Consider the following 27764-nt stretch of genomic DNA (forward strand, 5'->3'; position numbering starts at 1 on the left):
TATTGGGCCAGTACTACTAGCTCCCCACCATTGTCTCCGTCCCAAGCTCAAAACTCAAAGCCAGCACCACCAATCGTGAGAAGAAGTCGGTGCCAACTTTATGAGCACTCTAAAGGTTATTATTTCTACCATTTTAAATCGGTTTTGTTCTTTTTAGATAGTAAGTTATGATGCGCCGAGAACCTTTGAGGAAGTGCCAAGTGGCATAAAATGTTCTGACTTGATGTTTGAAAACATTTATACACTACCTAACTTAATTAAGTTTTAAACTGATACTCCCATTGAGTTTAAACGTTTGATATATAGTCTGTTTATACTTTTATAAATCGTATATACTGGACTCGTTTACAGAATCTTGTTGTTAGCTAGTCTTATTCCATTGGTCATTAACATTTCAATTGTTATTCATAAGAATACAAAGAAAATGATTAATTATGTTAGCCATCGCCAACCCAAAAAGTCGGCCAAGAAAATGAAGGAGGTGTGGGGTTAGATAATTCACCGCCACGTTAGAATCACAAGTCAACGTAAACTCCAACGATCGATCCTTCCTTGTATCCACCTCCGAATCCTAACTTTTTAATGTGTTTTTAGTTTCTTCAAATATTTTACATCAAAGTATAATTACATTCAAAAAGAAACTATACAAGTTATATATAATTCAGGTTTTCAGAAATCTTTTAGTTTTGCTTCGTTTATTCAGTTATACAATATTGATTTGTGTGGCCAAGTGATGAATGATTCCGACATAAATTAATTGATACCTCAACTAACACATAAAATAAACCAAATTGTACTACAACCATTCATCTATGTATCTTCCATTGTCATTTCCTACGAACATGAGGTATAGTAACTGTTTGTCCATGTATTGATGTATATCTTAAAGACTACGTACATCAGTACATGCAATCAGGTACGAAGATGTAAATATGCAACCGATGCTTGTATTAATATTAATATTGTGTTACATTCATACTATATAGTTAGCACACGATTGGATCTAAAAACAATGTGTGCAATTAGTAATAACATTTTTGTTTTGTCTGCTATTAGATACTAACAATGTTTTGTTAGTCTGTCCTCCCAACCAAAAGCAAATATCTCGAGTTCCATTTACCAGTTAATCAAATAAATCTTTTATCAAGCAAATGTTTCAACTATATAGCCAGGAACATATGATATATATACTTCTAAACTTAGCAATCTGTAGTGGTTCTTTTCAACCAAACCGTTTAATTTTCTTCAATACCGTATTTAGATGACTTATACAATATTAATTGCACCGTAAAGAATGGTTACACGTTGAGTCGCTGAGATCTACGTACAACAAAATTGGATTTACCTCTCTGATTGCTCTCGAGTTTTTATTTAACGTTAATATGGCCAAACAAAACAAACAACAAGTCACGTTAAAAACTCATAAACACTTTTTTACATTATATATATCACGTTTCCCAAACCATTACGGTCAAAAACGTTATGAATGTGTGATTATGTAAAAAAACTGTCAGCTAGTTTGTTAATTATGACTGAGGACATGCTTTTGTGTCAAATAATATTATGTTTTCTCACTTTATTTTTGGCAAATGACTAATTCTAAATGTATTAGTATGTGTTACGTTTAATTGTAAATAATCTAAAGGAAAAAAAGAAAAGAAAACCAACGTCGAAATCACTCAAAGCTCATAACAAATTCGCTTTGAGTGCTAAGTTAGGGTTTGGCATTGACTTTGTTTGCGTGACATTAGCACACCAAACGAGCCTATCACATCATTAATCAACATTAATATCTACAATTTGAGTTTTAGAAATATCAGAAAACCATATTATTATAATGTGTGTTTCTTGTTGATGCAAATAATGGAGTAAGCAACACTATTATTAATGTCCGATATTGAAGGAAAGTCCAAGAAAAATTAAACAAATTGCCCATTCTAATTATCGTTTAACTAATCGAAAGGGTATTATCGTAATAAGAGTGAATAATTAGCCTTGATCCGTAACGCATCCGCTACTTAAATACACACAAGACCGATTCGCTTTTCACTCTCGTTCAAAGTCGACTCAGTTCCCGGCGAGTTCGACTCGGAGATATTTTCCTAGCAAAAAAAAAAAAAAAACAGAAGAATCCTTAGAAGCGAGAGATGGCAAGCGAGCTGATAAACCGGCGACACGAGGCGGACCAACCAGCCTCCGATGCGTACTACCCGAAACCGATCAAACCGTGGTTCTCCGTGGCACGTCCGATGCGTTACATGCTCCGCGAGCAGAGGCTCCTCTTCGTCCTCGTCGGCATTGCGATCGCGACGGTTGTCTTCACAATCTTCCCTCGCGCCACCCACTCCACCCCTTACTCGGATCCGTTCTCCGGTAACGGGATGAGATCCGACGATTCGCACGTTCCGGCCTTCCAGGCCCAGAGGAAGCCCAGCCTCGAGTACCTGAACCGGATGGGAGCAACCGGCGGGAAAATCCCGCTGGGGCTGAAACGCAAAGGGCTGAGAGTGGTGGTAACCGGTGGTGCCGGTTTCGTGGGATCGCATCTGGTGGATCGGTTGATGGCGAGGGGAGACACGGTGATCGTCGTTGACAATTTCTTCACGGGGCGTAAAGAGAACGTGATGCATCACTTCGGCAACCCTAACTTTGAACTCATACGACACGACGTCGTCGAGCCGATTCTGCTAGAGGTGGATCAGATCTATCATTTGGCGTGCCCTGCCTCCCCTGTTCACTACAAGTTCAACCCCGTCAAGACTATCATATCCTTTTTCTATTTTTTTTATTTTTTTTTAATTTGCTTTTGTTTTTGGAGATGGAATGTTTTGGTTTCTTGTGTTCCTTGACTCTTGAGTGTACAAGACCAATGTGGTCGGAACGTTGAACATGCTTGGTTTGGCGAAGAGAGTCGGTGCTAGGTTTCTCCTGACGAGTACCAGTGAGGTTTACGGTGATCCTCTCCAGCATCCTCAGGTTGAAACTTACTGGGGCAACGTTAATCCCATCGGTAATCCTCATTTATCCTTCTTTATTAAGTTCTAAGAGTTTTTTTAGAGTGCTCTGTTTTTTTGTCTCTTGTTCATTCATTGGTTGTCGGAATCTGAAAACATATTCCACCTTAACGTATACACGACGACGTTTCGAGCTTCTCTGTTTTTATGTAGCTTTTGAATATTTCTTTCTTTCACCGTGTCGGAAAATGCGCACGTTAAGGGAGAGAGAGTTGAAAAATAAAACAGGTGTTTTATGGTGCGCCTCACGTGCTTTCTTTTCAGATCTAGACCTCATTTTAAGTACGGTCAAACCCATTGAACCGTGAAAAACGGGTCTTTCTGATCGTGCGGCTTCGATACGTGTCTCTACCTTAGACGCAGCCTCCTCCACATTAACTGCTAGCCTTACATTCATTCAGTGACCTGCTTTCAATTTCGAAAGCTTTTAAATGATTTTTCTTCTTTTTACCGACACGGTTACTTTAACGACACGTGCCTACCCTCTGTTTACTTTTCTTTGCTGCCGTCATCGGCTCTTTAATTACTGTGTTCTTGGCTGTTAATCATGTTCCTTGTGCTTTGGTTGATGACCGACTGTGGTTGTAATGGTCTGAAACAGGTGTCCGTAGTTGCTACGACGAAGGAAAGCGTACGGCAGAGACGCTTGCCATGGACTATCACCGTGGAGCCAACGTTGAGGTTTGTTCATCTTTTTTTTTTTTTTTTTTTTTTTGTCGTCATGGGCGGTCTCCGGAACCCCAGAGGACTCGAACCCAGGTGCCTTGGGATCCAGTTCACTCTAGTGTTACCACTAGGCTATTCTGTCCGGCTGTTTATCTTTATTCTTTTCTTCATTTTCCCTCTTTAAGTTATGTTTATGTCTAGTAGTAATCGGAGAGAAAAATCTAGAGCGTTTTCAGTGACTAACTTTGAGTCTGCCTTGTTGATTGTGATCACAGGTCAGGATTGCTAGGATCTTCAACACCTATGGTCCAAGAATGTGTATTGATGATGGGCGTGTTGTCAGCAACTTCGTTGCGCAGGTTAGTATATAATGATAATAATAATCTAGTGGCATAACAGTATGTTATTAAAGAATGGTTTAGTGGATCGTTAGAGTAATGATGGTCTCACAATTGGTAATAATTTGAACAGGCACTAAGGAAAGAACCTTTGACTGTTTATGGTGATGGGAAGCAGACACGAAGTTTCCAGTTTGTTTCTGACCTGGTAAGGCCTTCTCCTTTTTCTCCCTTAAAGAACGATTCAATATAGTATTACAAATTGCCAGCATAATTTCTTTTACTCTGTGGTCCATGTTAAGATTTATTCTTACTTTCATGTGGGAAGAGGGGAAATAAAAAGCTAACTAGAGAGATGTAAAAACAGAGAAAGTTACTTAGAGAGGAAAAAAACAGGGAAGTTAATTTGTGAGTGAGCTCACATGTTATTGTAAGAGACTAGTGAACTGTGTTGTGGGATCTAACAACAAAGGCTTTAAAACGTTAGACCCCAAATCTCTGACAGACATCAAAACGGTCCCCACTTTAGCAATCTTATGAATGAGAGATATAAAAAATATCATGTGACAAAGGACTAAATGGGGTAGTCTGAACTTTATTGCCCCTTTGTCCTGGTTAATTTTTCCAGCTGTTAAGTTTTGTATTACTGAGTCTGATTTTGTGTTTGTGTGGTGCATAAAAGGTCGAAGGTCTGATGAGATTGATGGAAGGAGAACATGTCGGGCCATTTAACCTGGGTAACCCTGGTGAATTCACCATGCTCGAGCTCGCTAAGGTCTCTTTCTATATACATGAATTATACCCTTTTTTATTTATTTACATGGAACCTCAGATTCTGACGTTTTGAGTTTTGGTTGCAGGTGGTTCAAGAGACGATTGATCCAAACGCAAGCATAGAGTTCAGACCAAACACAGAAGATGACCCTCACAAGAGAAAGCCTGACATCACAAAGGCCAAAGAGCTTTTAGGATGGGAACCTAAGGTGTCTCTTCGTCAGGGACTCCCTCTCATGGTCAAAGACTTCCGTCAACGTGTCTTTGGTGACCAGAAGGAAGGCTCCTCCATGGCTACAACCACCACCAAAACAACCTCAGCTTGAGCACAAGCAGATGCAAGTAGCAGCAGCCATTGCGAGTTGGATGGTTTATACCAAAAAATACAAGGCACTGCTTGCAGCTACGATTTGGAGGGAAGAGAGCTTCGTTATTTAAATTTTATTTTGTTTTTGAGTTTTCTATTATGATATTATATTCGTGTAACGTAGAGTATGAGTTTGGTACCTTTACTACTTATTCATGGACGTCACTACAGTTTAAGAAAACCCACCCCTTTTGTGTTTTGCAACTACAAAGATTAGTGGTATCTACTTATAAGATATGTTCTCTCTGCTTCGTGCAACAATAAAGATTTGCCGAGAAGCTGCGAAAATGATCATATAAAGAGCACATACGAGCAGTTATCTCAGTCAGAAAGTTTAATGGCACTACTCAACGCTGCGTCTTAGTCATAAGAGACACGTCAGAAGACAATTTGAAAAATACAAGGGAACACTTAAGACTCGTAATCAAAGATGTATCTCTCCGTTGATGCAACAAGTAAGAATTATCATATGAAGAAAACAGTACGAGCAGACATCTCTCTATCTCTCTTACTTGGGATTCCTAAGGACGATGATGACAGAGTCACCACGAAGAAACATCTTGCTGATAAAGCGATCTCTGTTGACGGGAAGAGCTTTCTTCTTTCCTTTTCCAGTTTTAGGTACCTAAAGACACCATAATAGATAACCCCCAAATGTAAGAAACGAAAACATGTCTATATAACTCAGCTCTACATACAGAAAAATAGATACCGAAAAAGATTACCTCAGTCCACATTTCCCTGACATTTTCAAGAACCATGTTGCAGTGCCTGTCGAAAGCCCTGACACGGCCAAGGAGTTTCCTGTTGTTGCGGCAGTTGATCAACACCTGAGTGTTGTTCTTAACACTCATCATCAGAACAGAAAGGGGTCCGGTGTTGAACTCCTCCTCTTCGGTCTTTCCCAGCTAATAAAGTGTATATCGAAAGTATTATGAGTACTAATGATATCAACATTCAAGGAGAATGTAAAACGAGTACCAATCAGTAACGCATTGAATACAAGACTGCCTTCTTAATAACATCCATCAAGTAGAAGAGAATCAGAACCAGTAACATTCAAACAGCCAGAAAAAAAACTCTAGAGATGACACACCAAGAAGACAATTCCTCAGAACAGTGTATCTGCTTGTTAGCATAGCATAACCTCTACAAGATACAGAACCATATGATTTATCAACAATGATGGGGTGCTCAGACTACGAATCAGTAGAGAAATAATAATAATAATGGCTAATCAAGTAGCTCAAGCCCTAAACAGCAAGACTATAGCTATGATGGATTTGAGATATCACATGGCGCGATACTGAATCAGAGTTATAAAGAGATGGAGAAATCAGTGAAAGAGATTCAACTTACGTTGGTATCCTCTTCCATTGGCCTACTGCAAAAGACGAAAACAAAAACCAGAGTGTTAGAAAGAAAAACATAAAATAGAAGACGAAGCTAAGCTAAGCGAAGCGAAGAACCCTTACCTCATGTTGTTGGCTTGAAGCGAACTCTGCTCGTCCGAAGAAAAGGGGTTGAAACCTGCAGAGGATTCGAGTGGGGGGGGGAACGATTGAATCAATAAAGAATGAGCAGATAGATTCGATAGTAAAGCAGATCGAATAAATTAGGGTTTTACCTGGCTAAATCGCGCTTTCGGTTTTCCAAATATCTCTCACCGGAAGAAGAATAAGGAGAAGGGAGTCAACACTCGAGTATCATGTCGGTTAAAGAAGGCTCTATGTAAGGCCCATGGGCCTTGGGCCTTGGGCCTTAGTAGAATATATTAAATTATTATTAAGTAAAACCCAAAGATGATGAGTGCTAAACTAAGATACCTCATCTAGGAGCGACTAGTTTTTTCCGGTAGCACCTACAACGCAGCTTTTTGCAGTTGTTGGTGTTTCGAAACAATAACTGAAAACACGCTATAAATCGATTCAAACCACTCTGGATCTCTTAAATTCAAAAATTGATTCCAGTTAGTGTCTGCTGTTGCGGACGGTTACAGGTGGGTAAAATTTTTTTTTTTACAAAAAGCTATTTAAATATAAAAATAACATATTCAATTAAATTTTAAATTTGAAATAACAGTAATATTAAAATATATATTATATTTTAATTTATACTATAAAAGTTTTGAACAAAAATATTCTGTATAATTTTTTAAAAAATTTAATAGTATAGTTTATAAATATAAATTTTATATTTTATTATAATAATACGATTTTTAGTATTTTTATAATTATATAAAATGTAAATATTGTTAGTTTATTATTTAACCACTGATGTGTTTGGTTGTTAGTCAATCATAACGATTCCGCAAACACAACAATTTCTAACTTATGTACCAGTCGTACAAATCTCTTAATAACGTATAAAACCGCAACCATCTGCATCCACAAATGCCTGCAACTGTATCCGCAATCGCTGCGGTTACACCAATCAGGCCCTCAGCGGTAAACAGATATTTATACACATTTGGTTTCTTTTTTACCCAAAGAATTATGTTTGGTAATGATAAAATAGGTCCCAATAAAAACAAGTGTTAAGAGAGAGAAAAAAACATGATGCAACAGGTTATTATCTGTTTAGTTTATTACATAGAAGATCGATGGACCAGACGGCGTCCACCACCATTTAACCCACCAAGGAGATTAGCCTGTTCTCGTTTAGGTTCCCCTTGAACGTTACAAGCGACCTTTTCAACATTTGCGGTGAGTGAAGTGGCGTCGCCGGTACGAACATCAAGCCAATTAATGATGTCAGCAAAAACGAGGTCAACGTTAGCGTCAGGCTCTCCAGAAGTCAACCCATGCCACATCCCTGGATAAAGTTTTATAGTTTTGTCACGTGTGCTCGCTTTTTCGAACAGAGCTTTGCTAATCTCTGGATCGGTCACTGTATCTGCTTCACCGTGGAGAACAAAGAAGGGTAACGTGATCTCTTGGAGAGTGTCTTCGAGGTTCATGCTCGTTCGAAGCATCTCAAGTGCTGTTTTGAGTCTTGGTTTGTCTTGATATATCAGCTTGTTGTTCCTTATCTAACATTTTAGGGACCAAGTTTTAGTTAAGGACATATTCTTTGGTGGCAAGTAATTCGGTTTAGGTTCTGATTATTACCTCTTCGCGCTTGACAGGATCTTTGAAGGCAGCATCGATAACATCTTTGGTGGGCACGATCTTCCATTTTGGTATAATCTCTTCCACTCTCGTTAGTAGATTAATCACTACTGGATGTGGTTTCACCTTCTCTGATATCTGCTCACACAAACTAGACTAGGTCAATGCTACCAAGTCTTGTTTGTAATTAATGGAATTTGTGTATCAACTTGGTTATATAAGAAACGTGACAAACTTACCTTACACATTGGAGCGACGAGAAGAGCACCATTCCAGAAAGAAGGATCTTTCTTGTGAAGCAACAAAGCAACCGCACCTCCCATGGATTCTCCATACAAGAATCTGCCCTTTCCTCTGTACTTTTCTTGCGCTTTAAGCAACCAAAAATCAAGTTTTAGTAGCTAGTTATGTGGATAGAGATTGGTAGCAGAGATTATACAAATAATAAATATATTTTCCAGGTACCAGAGATGGAGGTGTAATAATCATAGCAGTCGTTTACTATGTCACCAAATTTCTTGATATAACAACGAGCTCCTTTGGACCGACCATGACCTTCGTAGTCCATTCCAAATACCGCATATCCTGCTGAAGCCAGTCGTATCCCGCATTCTAATTCAAACATAAACAAAGTTCATTGACCAACCTTTTTCAGAAGAGTTGAACTCATGTCTAATTACTACGTTTTTGTTTCTTCATATGCATATTTTTTCATTATAAGCCATAGTGATTAATGTGTTGTCTTTATATCAAACCGTAGATGACGAGAAATGCCTGCTCAACACCCCTATTTTGGTAGAAAGAAGTAATTATTATAGTTTTGTAAATCAAACTTGAATTTTGGCAGATTCAAGGAACATATACTTTTTTTTTTATAAACAACACAATCAATTAAGGCCGGTCACGAGTTACTCGTTGTAAAAAGGAACGGAGAAACAAAAGCAAATGTTTAAATCCGTGGGGACTCTATCATATACTCTTTCTTGCCAACAAGTTATCACTTTTATAGTTAGGTACACACGATCACGTTGATAGTATTATTGGAGATACCATGACCATACCTCCATAATCTCTAACTAAACTAATACTATTGAGAAAGTCTTTAGTGGCCATATTACCTCCATAAAAATCGGTCACACACCGGCATTTAGATAAACTAGAGCCAAATCAAAGGAAAAACAAATATATTTTTTTTCAAGATAAGGATAAGTGTTACCGTTTCCCAGAAATTAAAGGGATAACAAACAAAAGAGCCACTAGATGTGAATGGTCAAGGAAACACGTGCAGAATGTAGATGAATAACGAAGACTAAATCATAAGTCATGAAGCAGACAAAAGTGCAATAATCAGAATATGAGCATAATTGTGCAACTAGCATATTCTTCTGTTATCTATATTATTATTTTTTCAAATCATCCACTTTGATACTATAAAAACAATTCTGTTTTGTCTTTACTCTTTTTTCTTGCTGAATAAAAATTGTTTTATAAATATCAAAATAAGTAACGCAAATGATACGCCACCAGAAAACGGATATGCAGACATATATATGGTCGATGCTACAAAAACCAAATTTGATCTAAAATGCAAGTCAAGTGATTTGATCAAAACAAAAAATGCAAGTCAAGTGTAACAAACACGTAACCATGCATATGAGTATAATAGACGATTAAATGGTTGAGTCGAATATAGACGAAGATTTTTTTTTTTTGGTCGAAAAGAGGATATATACTATGTATCGTGTGGCAGAGGAGCATTAAAAGAGAGGAGGATGATAATTAAATACCACTCATGAAGCCGCTGCATTCCATTCCGTAGCCTGCACGTTGACCAAAGCTTCTTTTATTTTATTTTATTTTATTTTATTTTTAGGATTTTGAATGAATCAACTAAAATTTCTAAAACAGATTATTCGATGAACAGGGAGAAAAATAAGAAGATGTTACCATGGCAGAGGAAGATGAGAGCTCTGGGAGAAGAAGAAGACGGAACCCATCTGCAAGCGAACAACTCGACGCCTCTCGAGTTTCTTATGTATTCCTGTTTAGTAAATAAAAACATGAAACTGTCAAAAAAGTAAAAAGTCGTTTGATGTTTCCAGAAACAGAGAGACTGTGAGAGAGACCTCCTCGTAATCAAACTTTAACTTCGTCATGATCCTTGTATATATATATGCTTTGAAATATTCTTCTATTTATTTTTGCGGTGGAGAGAGAGAGAAAACGAGCTCTTTGCGTTTATGAGAGAGAGAAGAGAGCTAGACGGAAGATTGAAAAGGCGATTTTATGTCTATTTATTTTGTAGTGATTGATGATCATATCTCTTCTTTTTTTTAAAAAAGTTTCTAGTGGAAAATAATTTATTAGAGAAAAAAACACAATATGATTTGTGGCTAAGGACATCATTTAGAAGTCTTTGGCTAAGAGCATGATTATCCATTGTCTTTAGTTTTAAGTCCTTAGAGTTTTTTATTGTTATTTTTAGATTAGGACATTATTAAGGACTTTTTGTAAAAATGGTGATTACTGGTGGGACTTTTAGTTATCTCTTAGTAAATTAATTGTTGAGTTCATGACACAAACTTGTATGACAAGTAATAAAAAGATCCTAAGACAAATTTATAGAAAGCATAGCAGAACCCATGTTTGTTGTGGCGAAAGGTATACAGAAAGGATTCATCTTCTTGTAAGAGATCTTCAGCGCTTACAATAGCATCATTGAAGACCTGTATCACTACCAGATTGTTAGAGATGCAACGATTAGCAAATAATTCCCCAATCTTTGGCTTCAGAGTGTACCTTCATGCCACCCGTTGCAGAGCCAATCAAAACTCCACATTTGGCTTTGTTAAACTCAGCCATTACTTCATCAGAAGTTACACCACCATCAGCTAAAGCTTTCTTACCAGCAGTGAGAAGATAGAGCATGAACTTGTCCATCCGTTTGGAAAGCTTTGGAGCAACCCATCCTTCAGTTGAGAATGATTTGATCTCTCCAGCAATTCTCTTATCAAAGGTAAAAAGGAAAGATATTTAAGTACATGGAGACACCCAAAGCTTCCAAGAAAGCCTGATATAATAATATTTGCTTATTACCGTAGGGAACTCGGAACAATCAAAATTCTCAATTTGGCTACCCAAATCCTCCCACTGCTTCTTTAGCGCGTGTGGCCTTCGTAATGGTGATGATACAATCCCATCAAGAACTATTGCTTCACCAACCTGAAATAAAACATTAACACAGCTCTCTACCATTGCCAAATCTCAAAAAAAAAAAAAATCATTTTCATTGAAGCCACTATGTAAGGGAGATAATAAAGATGATGTAATGATACGAGTTTAACCAATCTAAGTCCATCCATCTAACACGAAAAATTTGAATACTAAACTATATATATGATTGAATCTGAAGAAAGCTCAAAACAGAGCAAAACATGGGAAGAGATATACAAACCGATTCGAGATCTGGAGATGAAGAAGATCTCCGTAGACAATAAGAAATCAATCACATTCCAAAAATTAGCAATCTTCATCTCTCATACCTGACACGGAGAAATCAATCAAGCAGCTGCGGAAGGAATCATCCCAGCTTTCCTCGCATACGCAATGATACCACCAGCATCAACCACAGGCCCGACATCACCAATCGCCTTAAGCCTATACTCCTTCCCCGTCATATGATTAATCAAAACATTCTCCCCTTCCCTTAAGATCCTTGCGTACGACTGCGCCACCACCGCCTTTCGTAACCCTAATCTAACATCTCAGCACGAGAATTGCGCTTCTCCTCTTCGGTTAGCTTCACCGAAACTCCAAACCTCTCAGCATGTCGAATCTTCTTCTGAACATCATCCACCGGAGAAGATACATCATCCCCTGCCGCCGACGATCCAACAGCCTTGGTGTCAGGTTCTTCTTTCTTCTCACCAGAAACAACAGAGAGAGCCGGAGTCATCGACCTTTCGCGAGAGAAGGAGAGAAGTTGATCCGTCGAGAGAGAGAGAAAGAAACGTGAATGTTTGATGCCACGTGTTCCTAAGGACACGACCAAAAAAGTTCTTAACCGGGGACTTTCATCTTTCGTCCCAAGCATTATTAGGCCTTTTTCATTTAATTTAAATCCCAAAAAGGCTAAGATATCGGTCCAGAGACACCGATATTCATGCTCTAAGGCCATCATTTAGAAGAGTTTTTTGTCTTCTGGTTTCCGGCTTTCATTTGTTAGAACATCTCTAACCTCACTCCATAATTTACCGTAAAATAGAGTGGGAAATGGAGTAATCACTTTTTTGTTTGTTCATCACTCCATTTCCCACTCCATTTTGCAGTAAATTATGGAGTGGGGTTGGAGATGCTCTTAGTAGATACTCCAACAAAAAAAATATTACTCCTTCCGTTTTTTAATATAAATCATTTTAAAAAAATATGTATGTTCCAAATTATATGATGTTTTCGATTTTCTATGTAAAATTTATTAATATTTAATGTTATATGACCAATAATAATATATCTTCTATTATATTATTGGTTGATTTGTGGTTAGGTAAATAACTAATAATGTTTTTGTTTATAAAATATAAAAAATTAATGATTTTTTAATCTATGTGTACAATTCTAAAACGACTTATATTAAAAAACGGAGGGAGTATATTATAATAAATTGTAATTAGATAATTAAAAAGTTAATTGCAAAATAAAAGTTTAACCAATCTATCGTTTACAAGTGTCATATTAAGATTTAACGGAGTTCTAAAAAGTCTAAACATTAGAACTCCTCTCTATTATCTCTCCTCTTTTTAAAAAAAACTCAATTTAGAACCTCTATGAAACTCCTTGTTGGAGGTGCTCTCAGCGACTTAGACTACACAAACAGAACAAAAAACTTTTGAAGATGAGGTTGTGCTGGGGGTGTGAATCAGGTGCCCATTCATTCTTTCATTGGTACCACAAAATATCAATCAATCAACCATTATATCCTAAACTATTCCACTTACAAAAAACTTTTCACCCCTCTGGAAATGAATAAACCCTTACTTTTGAATTACAAGCTAGGGATCGTGAATCTATCTCTGAGATCACAGTTACACTAAGCATATTATTACCCCATTATACTCATCGGGCCAAGTTTATGGCTTTAGTTCCTGGTTTTAAGTTGCATAAAGAAAAAGATAACTAGCCAAATAAATAGAAAGGGGAATGTATAACAAAACTGCAAATAATAATATCCTCAACCTCAAGTGTGCAACATTGATAGTAAGAGCATAAAGTTTCAAAACATTCCATGAAATCGCTAAAACAAAACCACCGTCAATCATTAAGTTTCAGCTTAGTTCATTCTCTGGGCAGCCTCCTTGGCGAGAACCCTCTCCTTAGCTTTGGTCTTGGCTTGAGACTTGGATCCCATTATGCCTCCTCCCCACTTCTTCCTGTACTCCTCGTACTTGTCGTTGAAGTTTGCCTTTTCACCCAAAAAAAAAAGAACACATTAAAGATACAGTATAGTACAAACTGTTCCACAACTGAAGTTGAGTTGAGTTTTAGTAACCTTGATGGCTTCAAGGATTTTGCTGAACTCGAGCTTATCCTCGTTCTTGACAGTGGTTAAGCACAAGCAAGCAGCGGTCTTCTGGTGAACAACCTGCAAGTAGATGCGAGAAATGAACATCAATCAAGGCTAAGAGTGAAAAAGGTTCTCCAATGAAGAGAAAATGGCATTGAGAGGCGAATCCCTATATTACCGTTCCAAGACGAGATTTGCCTTTAACAATGCAGTAAGGCACTTCCATCTTTCTGCAAAGAGCAGGTAACCAGACGACAAGCTCGATGGGGTCAACATCGTGAGCAATGACCACAAGCTGCGCCTTGTTCTGCTCGATGAGGTAAGTCACGTGGTTGAGCCCGTACTTGACAACGATAGGCTTCTTGGATTCATAAGGCTTTCCCTCAGCCTCGGCTTGGGCCTTTTTCAAAAGACGATCCTTCTTTGCGGCCTTGTCCTCAGGCCTGTACTTCATAAGAAGCTTGAAAAGCTGGGTCGCAAGGTTCTTGTCAAGAGTCTTGGTGAACTGGTTCAAAGCAGGAGGGACCTTGAGCCTCTGCTTGAGGATACGCTTCTGTCTTTGGAGACGGATGGACTTGGGCCATTTGATGTAACGAGTCAGATCCTTCTTAGGAGGCAGAGCTCCACCGATACCGAATTGCTTTGGCCTTCTCTCAAACAACGGGTTGGTTACCTTCTCCTGATAAAACAAAATAGAATAAAGTTAATTATGCAAAATGGTAGATGAGAAAGCAATTAGAGAGTATTACCGTCTTCTTCTTGGTAACCACCTTCACTCCCTTTTTGGGTGCCTACCAAATAATCAAACAAAACGAAAGCTAAATAATCAACACGGATCAGTACATAAGGGACCTATAAGAAGCAATCTAACTAGATTTGATTCAGCAAGACACAAAGTACAAAACCAAACATAGCTAGAATACTCATGTAACAATGAGAGTTGCAAGATAACATTACCATTGCTACAGACTGACGGCGAAGAGGGTCAAAGGGAGACTCTAATTTAGGGTTTTGAGATTATCACATTCTTTTTATATATAGAGGACTGGGCGAATTCTTTGATATTTACATTTTTGGCCACATACCTTCTTTATTTCATCTTTGAGTTTGCAAAATAGTTTTCTGTAATGGACCAAGTATATATTTTTTGTGGATTTGTCTTTTTCATTTCTTTTATAGTTTTAAGCAAAAAAATAATATTTTTTCATTTTCAATCACAACGAAAATTAGAGCTTTATAACTCTTGATTATTACCAGCATAAATCTTTTTTGACTGGATGTAATAATCAGTGTAGAGCAAAATTATCACTTATATGTCTTTTATAAGAGACTAGTGGTGTGCCCGCGCTACGCGCGGATTGTTGCCATTTGTTATATTCATATGTGTAATTTGTTTTGTAGTTTCTTGTTTTTTTGTATTTGATATTCGGTTAGATGTGCCAGTCTTGTATTATTGTGATGTGATTTTTTCATGGAAGTTGTAGAAAATTTTCATGGTGGACATGTGTTTGGTTTATAGTGTTTACTATAAGTGACGGCAACATCTGTGCCCTAGGAGTCACCACTCACCGTCTAAAGCTTGAAAGATGTGGTTGGTGTTATGTGTTTTGATCTCAGTCTCACCTTGAATCGTCTCGTGTTCCTTGTTTGGCTCTTGAGAGGAAAGATAGATTTTTCTTGGAATCCAATTTTTAGTTTTAGTATGATTACCTGGCTAACATGTATTAGAAACTCATCAAGGACGCCTTTTATAAAACAAATCTGTTTGATTGTTCTTACGATTATTTGAACTCTTAATGTTTATAATGGCTATGAATGTTTCAGTGGCTGTTTATTTGTTTACATTTAGTGGATAATAATTGTGACTGGTGACTTTAGAAACTTGATTTATTTTAGTTGTATAATTGGAACGTGGAAAATATGGTTTTTGTCAAAAAGAGAAGCAGAGACGTAACCTCTCTCTAAGAGTTTTCAAAGAAAAAAATCAGGGTCAGGGGCCGGTGGTTTCACCACCGCCGCGTCACCTCTTTTCTTTTGTATTTTGCTTTTTGTGTGTAAATATTAATAGGATCTTCGGCGTAGTCTGATCCTTCCTTCCGTCTGCGGATTACTTCTTCGGTTTTCGCCGATTTATATCTTCGCAAGGCGATATTTTTATTGTGTTTTGAATAAACATCATCTACTCTCCGGTTTTAGTTTCAAATTCCGGTTGTCTCTTTGAGCTCTCATCTTCTCCGATGGTTATTCTCAAACTCTATTACTGGATGAAGTCAATCTTTGTCGTTATAAATCTAGGCAAAGTATTCAAAAGGGTTAGAGTTCTGAGTTTTGCAGATTAACCTCACCGGTTTGTTTCAAATTAAGAAAAGCCAGAGTTTTCTCCCTGCAAGTGTTTTGGCAATAGTTGGTACCAAATCGTTTGAAGGTATTTGGAGTTCTTCACATCCAAAGGAAGAGATTGGAGATTGAAGAAACAGAGGCGCGAAGGAGAGTATTGGTTTCAGATCTACTGGAAAGGTGTTTACCGATCTTCGGTGATGAGGAAACAAAAGCAGGGTTGAAAGAACATAGTTTTTTCAGGTGAAATCTCACGAATTCGGCGGTTGTCGTTTCACGGTGTCGACGGTTTCCGCTTCACGGACTCGACGGTTTCTGCTTCACGGCCTTGACGGCTACCGCTCTGTGTGTGCATGGAGGACACGTGTTAACACGTGTTGCTTGAAGATGATGCTCCTAGGTTATTCTAGAAATTGAGCTGTTCTTTTGGGCTTTAAATTTAATGTTTTCTCTATATGGATTTTTCATTGTATTCTGAAACCTTGTAAAAGTCTATTAGGGTTTTAACATAAATGAAAGTTATGTTAAAAAAAGAGAAGCAGAGACGTTTTTGGAAGAAGATCATATAATATATTTTAGCTTGCATATCAATCGATTAAGACTTACTTGCTATGCTTTTTCATAATGTTTTAACTTCTGGAGTTTGTCAATTGATATCTAATAGTTTAAGGATCTTGACAATTACTACGACATAAGAGCATCACCAACCATGTTGAAAAACTAAATTTGGTGATTCGGTGCTATACTTTTTGTGTCATTTTAACCATTACACCAAAAATAATTATTTTATCATATTTAGATATTATGTTTGTTCAATTTTTGTAATTTTATGTTTATAAAATAGTTACATTTATACTTTTTGGTTTAACAATATTATATTTTTATGTATTTATTTTATATAAAATATTATATTGAAATTTTCAAACTACTCCATCTGTTCCCGAAAGTAAGATTTTCTAAAATATACACGCTTTTTAAGAATTTAATAAATGTTTCTAATTTAATTTATTTTTAACTTTATTATACATTTTCCAATAACTTTCCACCAATGAAATTTAATTAATTCAAATATTCTCAATTAATGTTTCTCAAAAGTATAAAAAAATACATTAACAATATAGAAAATCTATCTTTCTGGAACAAGAAAAGAATCCAAAAAATCTTACTTTCGGGAACGGAGGGAGTATTAATTATGAAAAGCACATAACCAAATAATATATTTATTTTAATAAAATTTGTATTAGTTAGTAATACCTATTTAACTATATTATATAATAAAAATATTATAAATATTGTTACACCAAATTTGGTATAATACTATTCATTCTACACCAAATTTGATGGGATATTATCATTGTGGTGTTCTATTGGAAATGAAATTATACAAAATTTGGTGTTTTTATGTTCCATCAGAGTTGGCTAAGAAAATGGAGAGAGACAATTATTAGTAATTACACCATAACTGTTTGTTACTTGAGGATACCAAGGGAGTTTTCCTGAAATATTTAATATAATTTCATGAATATACTCTGTTTTTAACTATATGAGTCCATTCACGAAGGTGTCTTATATTTTAATCCTTCTTATCCTTTATAAAAATGCATGTCACCACGAACTTGTGGCTTTGTTTCGTTAAAGTAGAAAATGCGGCAAGAGAACACTGTTGTAAGGCGTCTATAATAGTAGTACCTGAGATCAAAAGGTAATACACCAAACCAATCTTTTGGGAAGACTCCAATTTCAATGTAATTAGTAATGTATTTTTTTTCTTCTGGAAAAGTAGTCGAGGAGAAAGATATATGGTGGATCCAAGTTTAGATTTATTTAGATAATTTACAGACAAATGTTCGAACAACAGAGATCCCAAACATGAACCAGTTACTCCACCAACAGCATTAAAGACCAATAACCCTTGCAAGCGTGAACAGTTGTCGGAAAGTTCTCTCACACTGTTAAGTCAAAGGTCCGCAATCTCGTTTCCAACTGCAACTACGTAACTTCTAGTCACCATTTGAAGAATCAGTAAGAATAAAGAGAGAAGGAAATTGTTTTCTCACCATTGACGAAGTTGTTCCCGGAGATAAGCTACTCAGGATGTAAAAGCTGCCAGTAAGTTTTGGTACAGGCTTCATCAATAACAATGGCTCAAGATCAACAAATAGGGCTCCAAGAATATGGTTTCCGGCTCCAGTTTCGCAGACGAAACTGTTGAAAGCGTCAATAGTCGAATCACTGCTAAGGAACCAAAACAAAGCTATAATCAGGTTCTTGGCTTTACAAAAAAAAACTTTGATCCACAGAAAATGGAGAAATTTTGTACAAAAATGAATCAAATCAATGAATTCCATTGTGTATTTTTTCCTTTTCTTGAGGGCTTAGTTTAAAAAAGGTAAAATTAGCAGGGGAAAGTGTATTCTCACTGAGTGTAGATAGTGCAATGGGAGCTAGATGTTTCCACCTCAGCGTTCTTTCTAAAAATTGAAGCAAGCTTTCATCCTCGATATACTGTCAATGTCTTCCATGTTTCAGCCAGATGTTCCTATAAATCTGAAAAATGCCAAAAATAAGGTTTTAGCTCAGAAAAAGACAGAGATTGAAAGAAAATGAATAGTTTGGTTCAACAAATTACAAATCAATAGTTTGGTGTTATGCTTGAAATAGTTTCGTATTTCAATTATATTATATTTTGAAACCATTTTTATGTACTAACCATTCATTTCGACGTCATTCTTTGCTTCCTAAAGCTGTAAGTGAGAATGTAATGAACAGAAGTGTCTCATCAACAGCCTAGTTAAAGAAACACAACTCATAGTTTAAGAAACACAACTCTTTCGATCAGTACAAATATGCTGTGAATGCAAACTCTGTTGTGATAAACGCATATGAGAACAATATCTTACATTCTTACCTGAGAGAAGAACTCCATTTGTTGAGTTTCTTTTAACGTCAAGCCCCTCTTTGCCTTAGGCCTACGACTTGGCAAATTTAGAACATGTAAGTGATGTTTCTAGATGAACATTAACTCCCAATAATAAGAAAACAAGAAGGAAAATTCCCAGCACAATACCTGATAGTGGACCTTGATTTTGTCTTCTTTGTGAGTCTGAAAATCACATTTCAGAGGCTTGAACTGTAAAAGTGAACAATTGCAATAATGACACTTCCAATCATGCAGATTGAGAGATCAAGTTCACCATGGAAGTTAGTACCAATTCTTTCCAAAACTTAACCACGTGAAAGAGCTTTTCAGCATACCTTGATACCAATCTGCAACTTTGTCACATCAGCTGACTTCTTTGGATAAGTTGAAGATGAGAAACAACGACATAAAGCAAGGGAGATCATATCGATTGCAAAGGTATGGGTTTTCGGAAATAGAGAAGACCAATGAGATTAAATCAGATCGCATATACCTGATGATAGAACAGTAAGCAGAACCAAAACTCCAATGCAGGGTGCATCATCTCTTCGTTATCTGAGTGATTATACGGTACATCTGCTTTGAGTTTTGACTTTGATAAAGACCTAAGTGATTATAATTTGGAACGACACCGTCGGGATCGAGAGCTCCAGAATGGCGCCACCACTGAAGTAGAACGACACCGTCGGGATCGTCACCGTCTTAAACCCGGTGAGATCAAAACACATGTCCAAGATCGAGACGGCCGAAGTATTCTTATGCAGCGACATCTTCGCCTTCTTAAACGCACTTCGCAGCGCCGCGTAAACTTTCGGCGGGAGGCGAGAGATGACGGTTCCGGTTTTGCCGAGAAATACAGAGGTGGTGAAAAGCTTGAGACTTCAGAAACGTTACTTTGCCAAGGAGCTTTAAAATCTGTTTGAAAAAAAGAAGATTGATCACGGTTATGGGGAAAAAGATGAGAAATTTACCGAAGCTTACATTCTTATTTATATAGATCCGTAACCTTTGAGGAGGGCGAGGGTGTTACTGAATGCAAGTTAGTGGAGGTTCTGGTTTAATGGAGTAAATGGAAGCGCTAATTACGCTAATTGAACGAAAGGGTTATGCAGCCGTTTTTGCAGCGGAAGTCCGATCGATAAGACGGCTACGTTGTCTCGACGCATAGGATGAAACTGTATATGAGACCGTACTTGGACCAACTTAAATCATGAAGCCCAATGTTTGAGCAGTCCAATACGCAAACATAACTTACATCGTATGTTTGAGCAAGCTGCATGTACACGTGGCACATTTTGCCCCATCCTTCCAAATGAGGTGGCACTCTGAGGAGGGACTCAAGTCTACTTTATTGTATAAGATAAGATTTATATCATCTTTGATGAACAATGTACAGTTTATACATCAAAGGCCAGTCCAACCAGAGAAGGCATACATAGACCACTCAGTGAGTTGAGAATTTTCCGTATAAAAACGAACATATTGGTTAAAGCTACAAAGAGAGAGAGAGAGAGAGAAGAGGAACTAAAGTCTGTTTCAAAACTGCACCCGAATGTCCGATCGGTTATCCTCACACTCCTTCGGCAAAGCAACTCTATTTGTGTAACTTTTACTTTCTTTATCTGCTACACCAAAAAAAAGAAGAAGACAACACTGCCAAGAACAAACAAAGGAACATCAGATTTGTGTTTTTGAGTAAACATAACTAAGAAAATGTAAACGAATAAATCATCCTTACCTACTTAAAGAGCCTATCACCACTACAGAGAAGCTACTGTTATTCCAAACTCTTGTAATCTTATTCTTTCCTTTCTTTGTAATACCCTAAATGGCTTATTTAGAACGAGGACAGTTTACAATCTGCCAGAAAACATTCAAATTAGGCTCTGTATATAATATGGTAACTCATGTATCAAAATGGCAAAGGATGTACTGACCTGATAATGGGGCGAACGGCTTTCTCTGTCTTGAGATTGAGAATTCGAGATGCCAGTACCAGAAGTTACATATTGGCTGCTCTCTGTATATGTACTCCATACATGGTTCTTGGATAATTAGTTGGAATCTGAAGGAGTCAAGAGTCAAGAGTCAAGAGTCAAGTTCCTTCCTTCGTTTACCAGAAACCTCCTCATATCAGACAACTCTTCTTGGATTTTTTTTTTTTGTACAAATGATTATGGGATCCAAAACAAATGCTCAAAACGCACGTGGAATCGCAAGGCAAACAAACAGATGATTCTTTTCACCATCAGTGGAGTCGCAAGTCTTGGTTTTAGCTTGTCTTTCACCGGTTATTGGCCTTCATTGCAAGCTTCACTAAAAGTAGCAACCCCTCCAAGTCTTGGAAGTTATAATCTAGAGCGCTTTTAATGGATATAATCCCCTCTCCTTGTTGTTGGGCCTCCTCCAGGTTTTCAACAGAAGCTGCCAATGCCACGCGTGATTTCCTCGAGGCGTCCATTCCCAGGTTCACGTTCTGAGCCTAGAAACAGTTTAGAGTAACGAATCATATCACTTCATCTTCCATTTTCACCAACTCTATATATCTAAGTATAGCTGGTGGCAAAAGTGAACTTGCAAGAGGCATTAATAAGACTCACAAATTGAAGTAGACGCAATATATTAAAGCGGTTTTGCGCAGAGATGACGTGGTTCCCAGCAACTAAAGGAGAGCTGATCCCCCTTGAGTTTCCAGCTTTATCTGCTCCTCCTGCTGGATGGTTCACGTTATCAACATCCGAGGCAGAAGACGAAGGAGACTCACCTAAAAGTCAAGTGACAAGAAGAAGATTACAACGTGAAACATTGCCAGGAATTTGAGTATCTCCGGCGACTATCTTGCTCACCTGGAGGAACCATTTGCAAAGAAGTCTGCAATTCATGTCGATATCTATTAACACTGATGTAAGAGGAATTGACCACTCTCATATACGCGGCTTCCATGCACTTGTAAGCCAGCGCAGCAGCTCCCATATCTTTAGACTTCTCATACTCTTGGGCACAAAATCTATCATGAAAAAAAATATTTTATTAATGGGAAAAAAAAAGAATGAATAGAGATGTTTCCTTTTCCTCACAACTCTAAATTACCCGCATAGGTTCGCTGTGCTAATATAGATATGCACAGACTGGGCCATTGTCTCTCCTTGTCTACTAGCACTCTCGTTGCTGCTCATTTCCAAGACAAAAGCGCCATGGAGAAACTTGATGCAAGCCTGGAAGTAGAGCTCAATGAACTCAAGGTTTGACAAAGAGTCCTGCACCAAGAACAACAAGAGCAAGACCTGAGAAGACAATACAAGATGACACCCGCAACTGAACTATGAGAAGAAGAAACAAAACCTTGAGGCGATCAGCCGTGTGTTTCAAGTCTTTAGCTTCTTTTAAAATATTATGGCCAGCTTGCACAGCTGTCACTTCCTTTCGCATGGGGCTTGGAGAAGGCTCGTTCTTCCTTCTTATTTGGGTTGTTGCCTTTATAGAGGAATCCCCTTGGACACCTCTGGATGATGGTGGACGTGATGGAGAAGCTAAATCTGCTTTGTTACTCCTTTCTGATATTCTTTCAACGTCATGAGGCTTTGGAATGTTTGGTCTCGCGACCGTATCTACTCTACCGTCAGGACTATCAAGGTGTATCTTCTTATCGATTAGTCTCGGACCGTCCCCTGAATCAGAAGACATATTAATGCTCTTGTCTTTGCACCGAGAAGATAAACCTTTCCCTGACTTCTTCGCCAGAGAATCATTGCTATGACGTTGATGATCGCTAGGCTGCTTTCCTTCGCCACCATTCTCAAAATTGGCATCCAGAGAAGGTTCAGGACGCTCTTTGGCTTTCAAAGATCCTTTATTATCCCAAACATCAGGCACAGAAGATTCGTTTGATCCATGTTTGTCCTTTGTCCGCGTTTGCGATCTATCACTCCCACCATCATCTTCACCTTCACCATAAGATGATTCTACTTTCTTCTTTCTCGCGGATACACTTTTCCCCAAGCTGGAAATCCTCATAGGTGACGACGTCACGGACTCAACAGGCGAACATTTAGCTTCGTGTGAGCTGTTTCTCGGTTTATGAGAATCTGAAATCTTAGAAGAACTAGACGTGGCCGCAACATGTCCGTGCTCTCTTCTCGAGTGACTTGTGTTTCTCTTTTCCGACTTCACATTGCCATGAGAGAAACTTGGCTCCTTTTCTTCTTTAAGAAGTCGAGCTTTCTTTCGCTCATGGTTTCCCTCGTCAGCATACAACCGAGAGCCATGGCTTTCTTTCAGTTTCCTCTTTTTACTGCCCCCTGTGCTGTTGCTATTTCCCGTGTCCGAAGCTCCTCCTCCTTCCTCTTTTGGCACTTTAGAGGTGGTGACTCGAGGCTTGGAGTTTCTCTCTGCTGACGCGGCAGGGACACCATTGCAGTGTTCAGATTCATCAGGAAACAGAAAACTTTCAATCTTCATTTTCTCGGCCAGCATTGAGCTCTCTTGATCTGCCTTCCTTTTGTTATTCACCTTCAAGCTCCTCGGCTCATCAGAAAGGTTTCCTTTCACTTTCTGTTTATGTTTATCGTCGGCCAGGTCACCAATTCCTTGCGAATTGTGCACGTTTCCATTTCTTGCTGATGTAAGGACTGTCTTCTTGCTAGTTTCCGCAGTTCGAGAAACTTCTCTATCCATCCCATTATCCATCTTTCTTAAACCCTTTTTCTTCTTTTTCGTGTTGTCATCGCCCTGAGGTTTAAGACCACTGGGGTTACTCTGCACTGAAGCTTGGCTGTCAGGTGCAGGAATCTGATACAACGCATACAGAGCTTTCGTTGTTTCATCTTCAGGTACATGGCAATAGTTTGCATCAGGTCTAAACACACACATTATCAAAACGAGAATCAAACCCACATTCCAGCCAATAATGTGACACAATAACAGAGAAGTTAAGATAACTCACAGCCAGTTAAGCATTGTGCACATCCATTTCTTAGGAAGGTCTTTTGGTAAGACACCGTAAGGAAGAAGCCGCCACTTTCCACACTTGTCACAAGCAACCCAATTGTCTTGTATGATCACAGGATTCGAACCAAGTTTGCTCAATACCGGTCCAGGACCAACGTTTTGAGATTCTGCCCGTGTGAAGCTCGACTTTTCAGGCATGTCTTCCAAGGCAGGAAGTCCCTTCTCCGACAACGAACAATTTGGTTCCTCTTCTTCTTCTTCAGAGTCCTCCATATCTCCAAAGAAGTCTTTGTAAGTTTCCTCAGTTTTTTTGCCACTATTTTTTGGTTTCAAGGCTGCCACTTCCTTCTTCTCAGCTTCACCATTCATCTTAGAACTTCTATGTTCCTTAAACTTCGATGACGACTGCAGCTCCTGTTCTATATGATCAGACCTCTTCTTATGACCACTTTTCACCTTTGTCGTACTTGTTTCCTTTTTGACTAAATCAGGAGCTTTACTTCCTTTGTGTATGCCAACTTTCCTAGAGTGTCCTGAAGCATCATCATTAGTCTTTTTATCTTCCCGAGCACTTCCAGCTGAACTAGTCTTTGGATCTTTATGACGAGTTAGATCCCACGTTCTTCTGTCCACGTCACCCACCATTTCCCCCTTGACACGGCCATTGTACTTTTCCTTGGACGCATCAAATAATGTACTACTGGCTCTTTCGTTGTTCTCCGGATATGATGTGTTTGTTTCCGTCGGCTCCTTCACGGTGGTATCAGTTCCATCTAACACACCCTTCTTACTGCGGACATTTGTCTCCACCATCTTTCTTTTCTTCTCTACTGATTGTTTCTCCCCAGCTTTTTGAGTTTCCACACCTTTCGCCATATACTTATATCCGTTTTGTGGGGTTTCCCTTTCGATGAATCGAATCAGATCATCAGAGAGAGGAGATAGCAACTGACAATGATCCACGGGAATGGAAGTCATCGCCTGCATATAAGAATGTACCAAAACGATGAGTATCTTAAAACAAAGGAGACCTCTTCAGTATTTAGAAAAAAAAGAAGGAAAAGCTCACATTAAGAATACAGGTGGGAGACTCCAACGGAGAACAACCTTGAGGTTCCCCATTCATCCCCTCACTACCTGAAAGACTATTATTATTATCTGATGACAAAGAAGGCGACAGATCCAGTCCGAGGCCACTTTTTATCGCGGCAGCATTATTATCTGTAGATAAATTATCTGATCCCATCTTTATCCGGAGCTTCAGAGAGTTTTGTTTACTGAAGACACCAGGTTTCTTGGTTTCAGTTTCCTGTCTGGAACTAGAGTTGGGTTTCTTGGACTTCATTGACTTTTTGGGGATTCTAGAGGACACAAGCCCAGGTTTTTCCTTTTTAGGAACAGTAGAAGAAGCTGCATTACCACTCTGGGACTGAGAGAAAATAAAAAGGGTTAAGAGAGTAAGTATTATAACAGCATTTCCAAAACAAAAACAGAGAAAAAAAGGAAACATATACCTCGCTTAGTAAGATGTTGGGAGATCTAGTCCCTGCAGAGCTCTGAGGCTTTGCCGGTGTCTTTGGATGAGACCAAAGAGGGGAACGTTGGTAAGTTGGCAAGAAAGAGCCATAGCCACCAAATTTGGCCCCTGTAATAAAATATCAAAGGACTAGTTTCACACTTTGTGACCCAAACGAAGAAGAAGAAGAACAGTTGCTGCCACGCATGTAACATACCAAGATTCTCAGCAGAAAAATCGCCCTCGAAGTCTTTCTTGAAATGTCCAAGTATGTTTTGAAGCTTGTCATCCTTCAACATAAACAAGAGAAAGTAAAATTCAAAAATCAAAAACACTGATTACTTCCCAAAATAACGGATTCTAAGACTCTGAGGTGCTAATAAACTTGTGTGTTCGATACTGGTGACGCAGACCAAAATAGCCTTTTAAAACCGATGCATAATCTGTAAAATATTACATGGAACAGATACTAAACACGCAGGTAGATAAGCCAAGGCATCATTGGTTAACAACTTGACCAATCTGCGGAACTGATTTAAACGTTGCAGTTGAATGGTAATGAAATTACCAAACAAAAGTATCCATAAGATTCAAAACAATACCAATATCAACCAAGTAAATAATCCCTACCAAAGTGAGACAATCTAGTATCGAAGACACTAAGGTAAGACAACAATGCAACATTAACACAATGAGTCATATCGGTGAGAAAGTGGAGGGGCGTTACAATGTAAGAGAGATCGTTGTCAGGGTCAATGGTTCCACCAAAATCATTAAGAGTATTGTAAGAGCAAGCCTCTCCTTCTTCAAGCTCAGACTCCTCCATATTCCTCTTCCACACCAACCAAAACCCTAGCCCCTTTGTAACATTGCAATCCCCAAATTAAACTACTAAAAAAAAAACAGCAGTAAAAACCAACACAAAACTCTTAGCTACCAATCCAGGAAACAGTAAAGCCCCAAGCAAATACACCTAAAGAGTTTGCCCTAACACTTGATCGACTTAGAAACCCGATCAGGACCCCCAAAGCCGACACAAGAGACAAAATCGAAACCCAGAAACTGAAAAAAATAAAAAAAAAATTTGGTTCAATTTCGACAAATTGAATAGAAAAAAAAAAACAATTTGGGACCGAATCAGAGCAGAATTTTTTGGGATTATACGTTTGGAGTTTCGATATCTCTCCTAATAGCTGGACAAAATCAATTCAGCAAACCAACCCAACGTAGAATGAATAATCTCCCGGGTTTTGATATTGAGCAGCCGCGGTTTTTTATTTATTTATTGCAGCTTTCCATTTTTTTTGTTCTACGTGTCGTACGACTAAAATATGATTTTAACTCTGATTTTATTTTATTTAATTATTTCTGAGCTTAAGATAAATCTCTTTGCTTACGGCCCACTTAGCTGGTGCTGGGTGGTGGTCTGAAAATTCAATGTGCGCGCGTGCGAAAGCTCCGGCGTGTGTTTTAAACTCGCGTTTTCTCATTTTCTTACTATTAATTAATTGTCATTAAGAGGTGGTGACGTTAATAATATTTGTAACTTACGGGGTGGTATTCGATCCAGAAATTTAATAGAATTCGAAAGAATTCATAAATAAGAATTTTTGCATTAGTTTATAAGATTTGACGAGGTTTGAATGCATTTACGTAATTCTTATGTTTACTTTTTTCTTATGGATTTTAAAGGAATTGACATAAATTTGACAGAATATTAATTTCTCTAAAATCTATGAAATTTCTGAAAAGAAAGATGGTGGAGACAAATGTCCGCAGTAAGAAGGGTGTGTTAGATGGAACTGACGCCACCGTGAAGGAGCCGACGGAAACAAACACATCATATCCGGAGAACAACGAAAGAGCCAGTAGTACATTATTTGATGCGTCCAAGGAAAGCTACAATTGCAGTGTCAAGGGGGAAATGGTGGGTGACGTGGACAGAAGAACGTGGGATCTAACTCGTCATAAAGATCCAAAGACTAGTTCAGCTGGAAGTGCTCGGGAAGATAAAGAGACTAATGATGATGCTTCAGGATACTCGAGGAAAGTTGGCATACGCAAAGGAAGTAAAGCTCCTGATTTAGTCAAAAAGCAAAAAAGTACGACAAAGGTGAAAAGTGGTCATAAGAAGAGGTCCGACCAAAAAAACAGGATCCATTCGGTATTTATGTCGGATTCGGATCGGTTCAGATTCATTTTTATCGGATCGGGT

The 27764-nt window shown here is 38.2% G+C and overlaps 5 protein-coding genes across 29 annotated transcripts; 1 reads left to right on the top strand and 4 right to left on the bottom strand.

Annotated features, from left to right (window-relative positions):
- The first annotated feature begins 2047 nt into the window (after positions 1-2047).
- On the top strand, positions 2048-5394 carry LOC106415495 (UDP-glucuronic acid decarboxylase 2). Its single transcript, XM_013856225.3, has 7 exons — positions 2048-2765; positions 2863-3010; positions 3616-3695; positions 3956-4039; positions 4152-4226; positions 4701-4793; positions 4879-5394. Exons 1-7 carry the CDS (start codon positions 2148-2150, stop codon positions 5116-5118), a joined length of 1338 nt encoding a protein of 445 aa, XP_013711679.1. The 5' UTR covers positions 2048-2147; the 3' UTR covers positions 5119-5394.
- A 44-nt stretch (positions 5395-5438) lies between these two features.
- On the bottom strand, positions 5439-6876 carry LOC106415496 (small nuclear ribonucleoprotein Sm D2-like). The gene is made up of 5 exons (XM_013856226.3): positions 6787-6876; positions 6635-6689; positions 6519-6543; positions 5885-6067; positions 5439-5784 (listed from the first exon to the last, which is right to left on the bottom strand). The coding sequence occupies exons 2-5, from the start codon at positions 6637-6639 to the stop codon at positions 5668-5670; spliced, it is 330 nt and encodes a 109-aa protein (XP_013711680.1). The 5' UTR covers positions 6640-6689; positions 6787-6876; the 3' UTR covers positions 5439-5667.
- Positions 6877-7602: 726 nt separating this feature from the next.
- LOC106411815 (caffeoylshikimate esterase) lies at positions 7603-10649 on the bottom strand. The gene is made up of 7 exons (XM_013852651.3): positions 10396-10649; positions 10217-10310; positions 10057-10089; positions 8735-8881; positions 8509-8639; positions 8270-8407; positions 7603-8190 (listed from the first exon to the last, which is right to left on the bottom strand). The coding sequence occupies exons 1-7, from the start codon at positions 10423-10425 to the stop codon at positions 7747-7749; spliced, it is 1017 nt and encodes a 338-aa protein (XP_013708105.2). The 5' UTR covers positions 10426-10649; the 3' UTR covers positions 7603-7746.
- A 2785-nt stretch (positions 10650-13434) lies between these two features.
- LOC106415818 (60S ribosomal protein L7a-2-like) lies at positions 13435-14946 on the bottom strand. Its single transcript, XM_013856617.3, has 5 exons — positions 14787-14946; positions 14579-14620; positions 14008-14508; positions 13815-13907; positions 13435-13727 (listed from the first exon to the last, which is right to left on the bottom strand). Exons 1-5 carry the CDS (start codon positions 14787-14789, stop codon positions 13596-13598), a joined length of 771 nt encoding a protein of 256 aa, XP_013712071.1. The 5' UTR covers positions 14790-14946; the 3' UTR covers positions 13435-13595.
- Positions 14947-17964: 3018 nt separating this feature from the next.
- LOC106415497 (cysteine-tryptophan domain-containing zinc finger protein 5) lies at positions 17965-26883 on the bottom strand. Of its 25 annotated transcripts, none has more exons than XM_048764945.1 (20): positions 26277-26883; positions 25767-25839; positions 25548-25678; positions 25103-25462; positions 24029-25014; positions 22429-23941; positions 22177-22343; positions 21933-22093; positions 21687-21850; positions 21024-21568; positions 20825-20946; positions 20093-20739; positions 19580-20001; positions 19422-19433; positions 19234-19296; positions 19075-19135; positions 18877-18953; positions 18587-18713; positions 18224-18401; positions 17965-18149 (listed from the first exon to the last, which is right to left on the bottom strand). In XM_048764945.1, exons 1-10 carry the CDS (start codon positions 26373-26375, stop codon positions 21371-21373), a joined length of 3852 nt encoding a protein of 1283 aa, XP_048620902.1. In that variant the 5' UTR covers positions 26376-26883; the 3' UTR covers positions 17965-18149; positions 18224-18401; positions 18587-18713; positions 18877-18953; positions 19075-19135; positions 19234-19296; positions 19422-19433; positions 19580-20001; positions 20093-20739; positions 20825-20946; positions 21024-21370. The 25 variants fall into 25 exon arrangements, with proteins under 25 accessions (XP_048620902.1, XP_048620898.1, XP_048620900.1 ...); XM_048764941.1 differs by having other exon boundaries at positions 19234-19326; XM_048764943.1 differs by having other exon boundaries at positions 19422-19457.
- Between the last annotated feature and the right edge of the window lie 881 nt (positions 26884-27764).

Source organism: Brassica napus, chromosome C8 (assembly GCF_020379485.1).
Source record: "Brassica napus cultivar Da-Ae chromosome C8, Da-Ae, whole genome shotgun sequence".
Taxonomy (NCBI): domain Eukaryota; kingdom Viridiplantae; phylum Streptophyta; class Magnoliopsida; order Brassicales; family Brassicaceae; genus Brassica; species Brassica napus.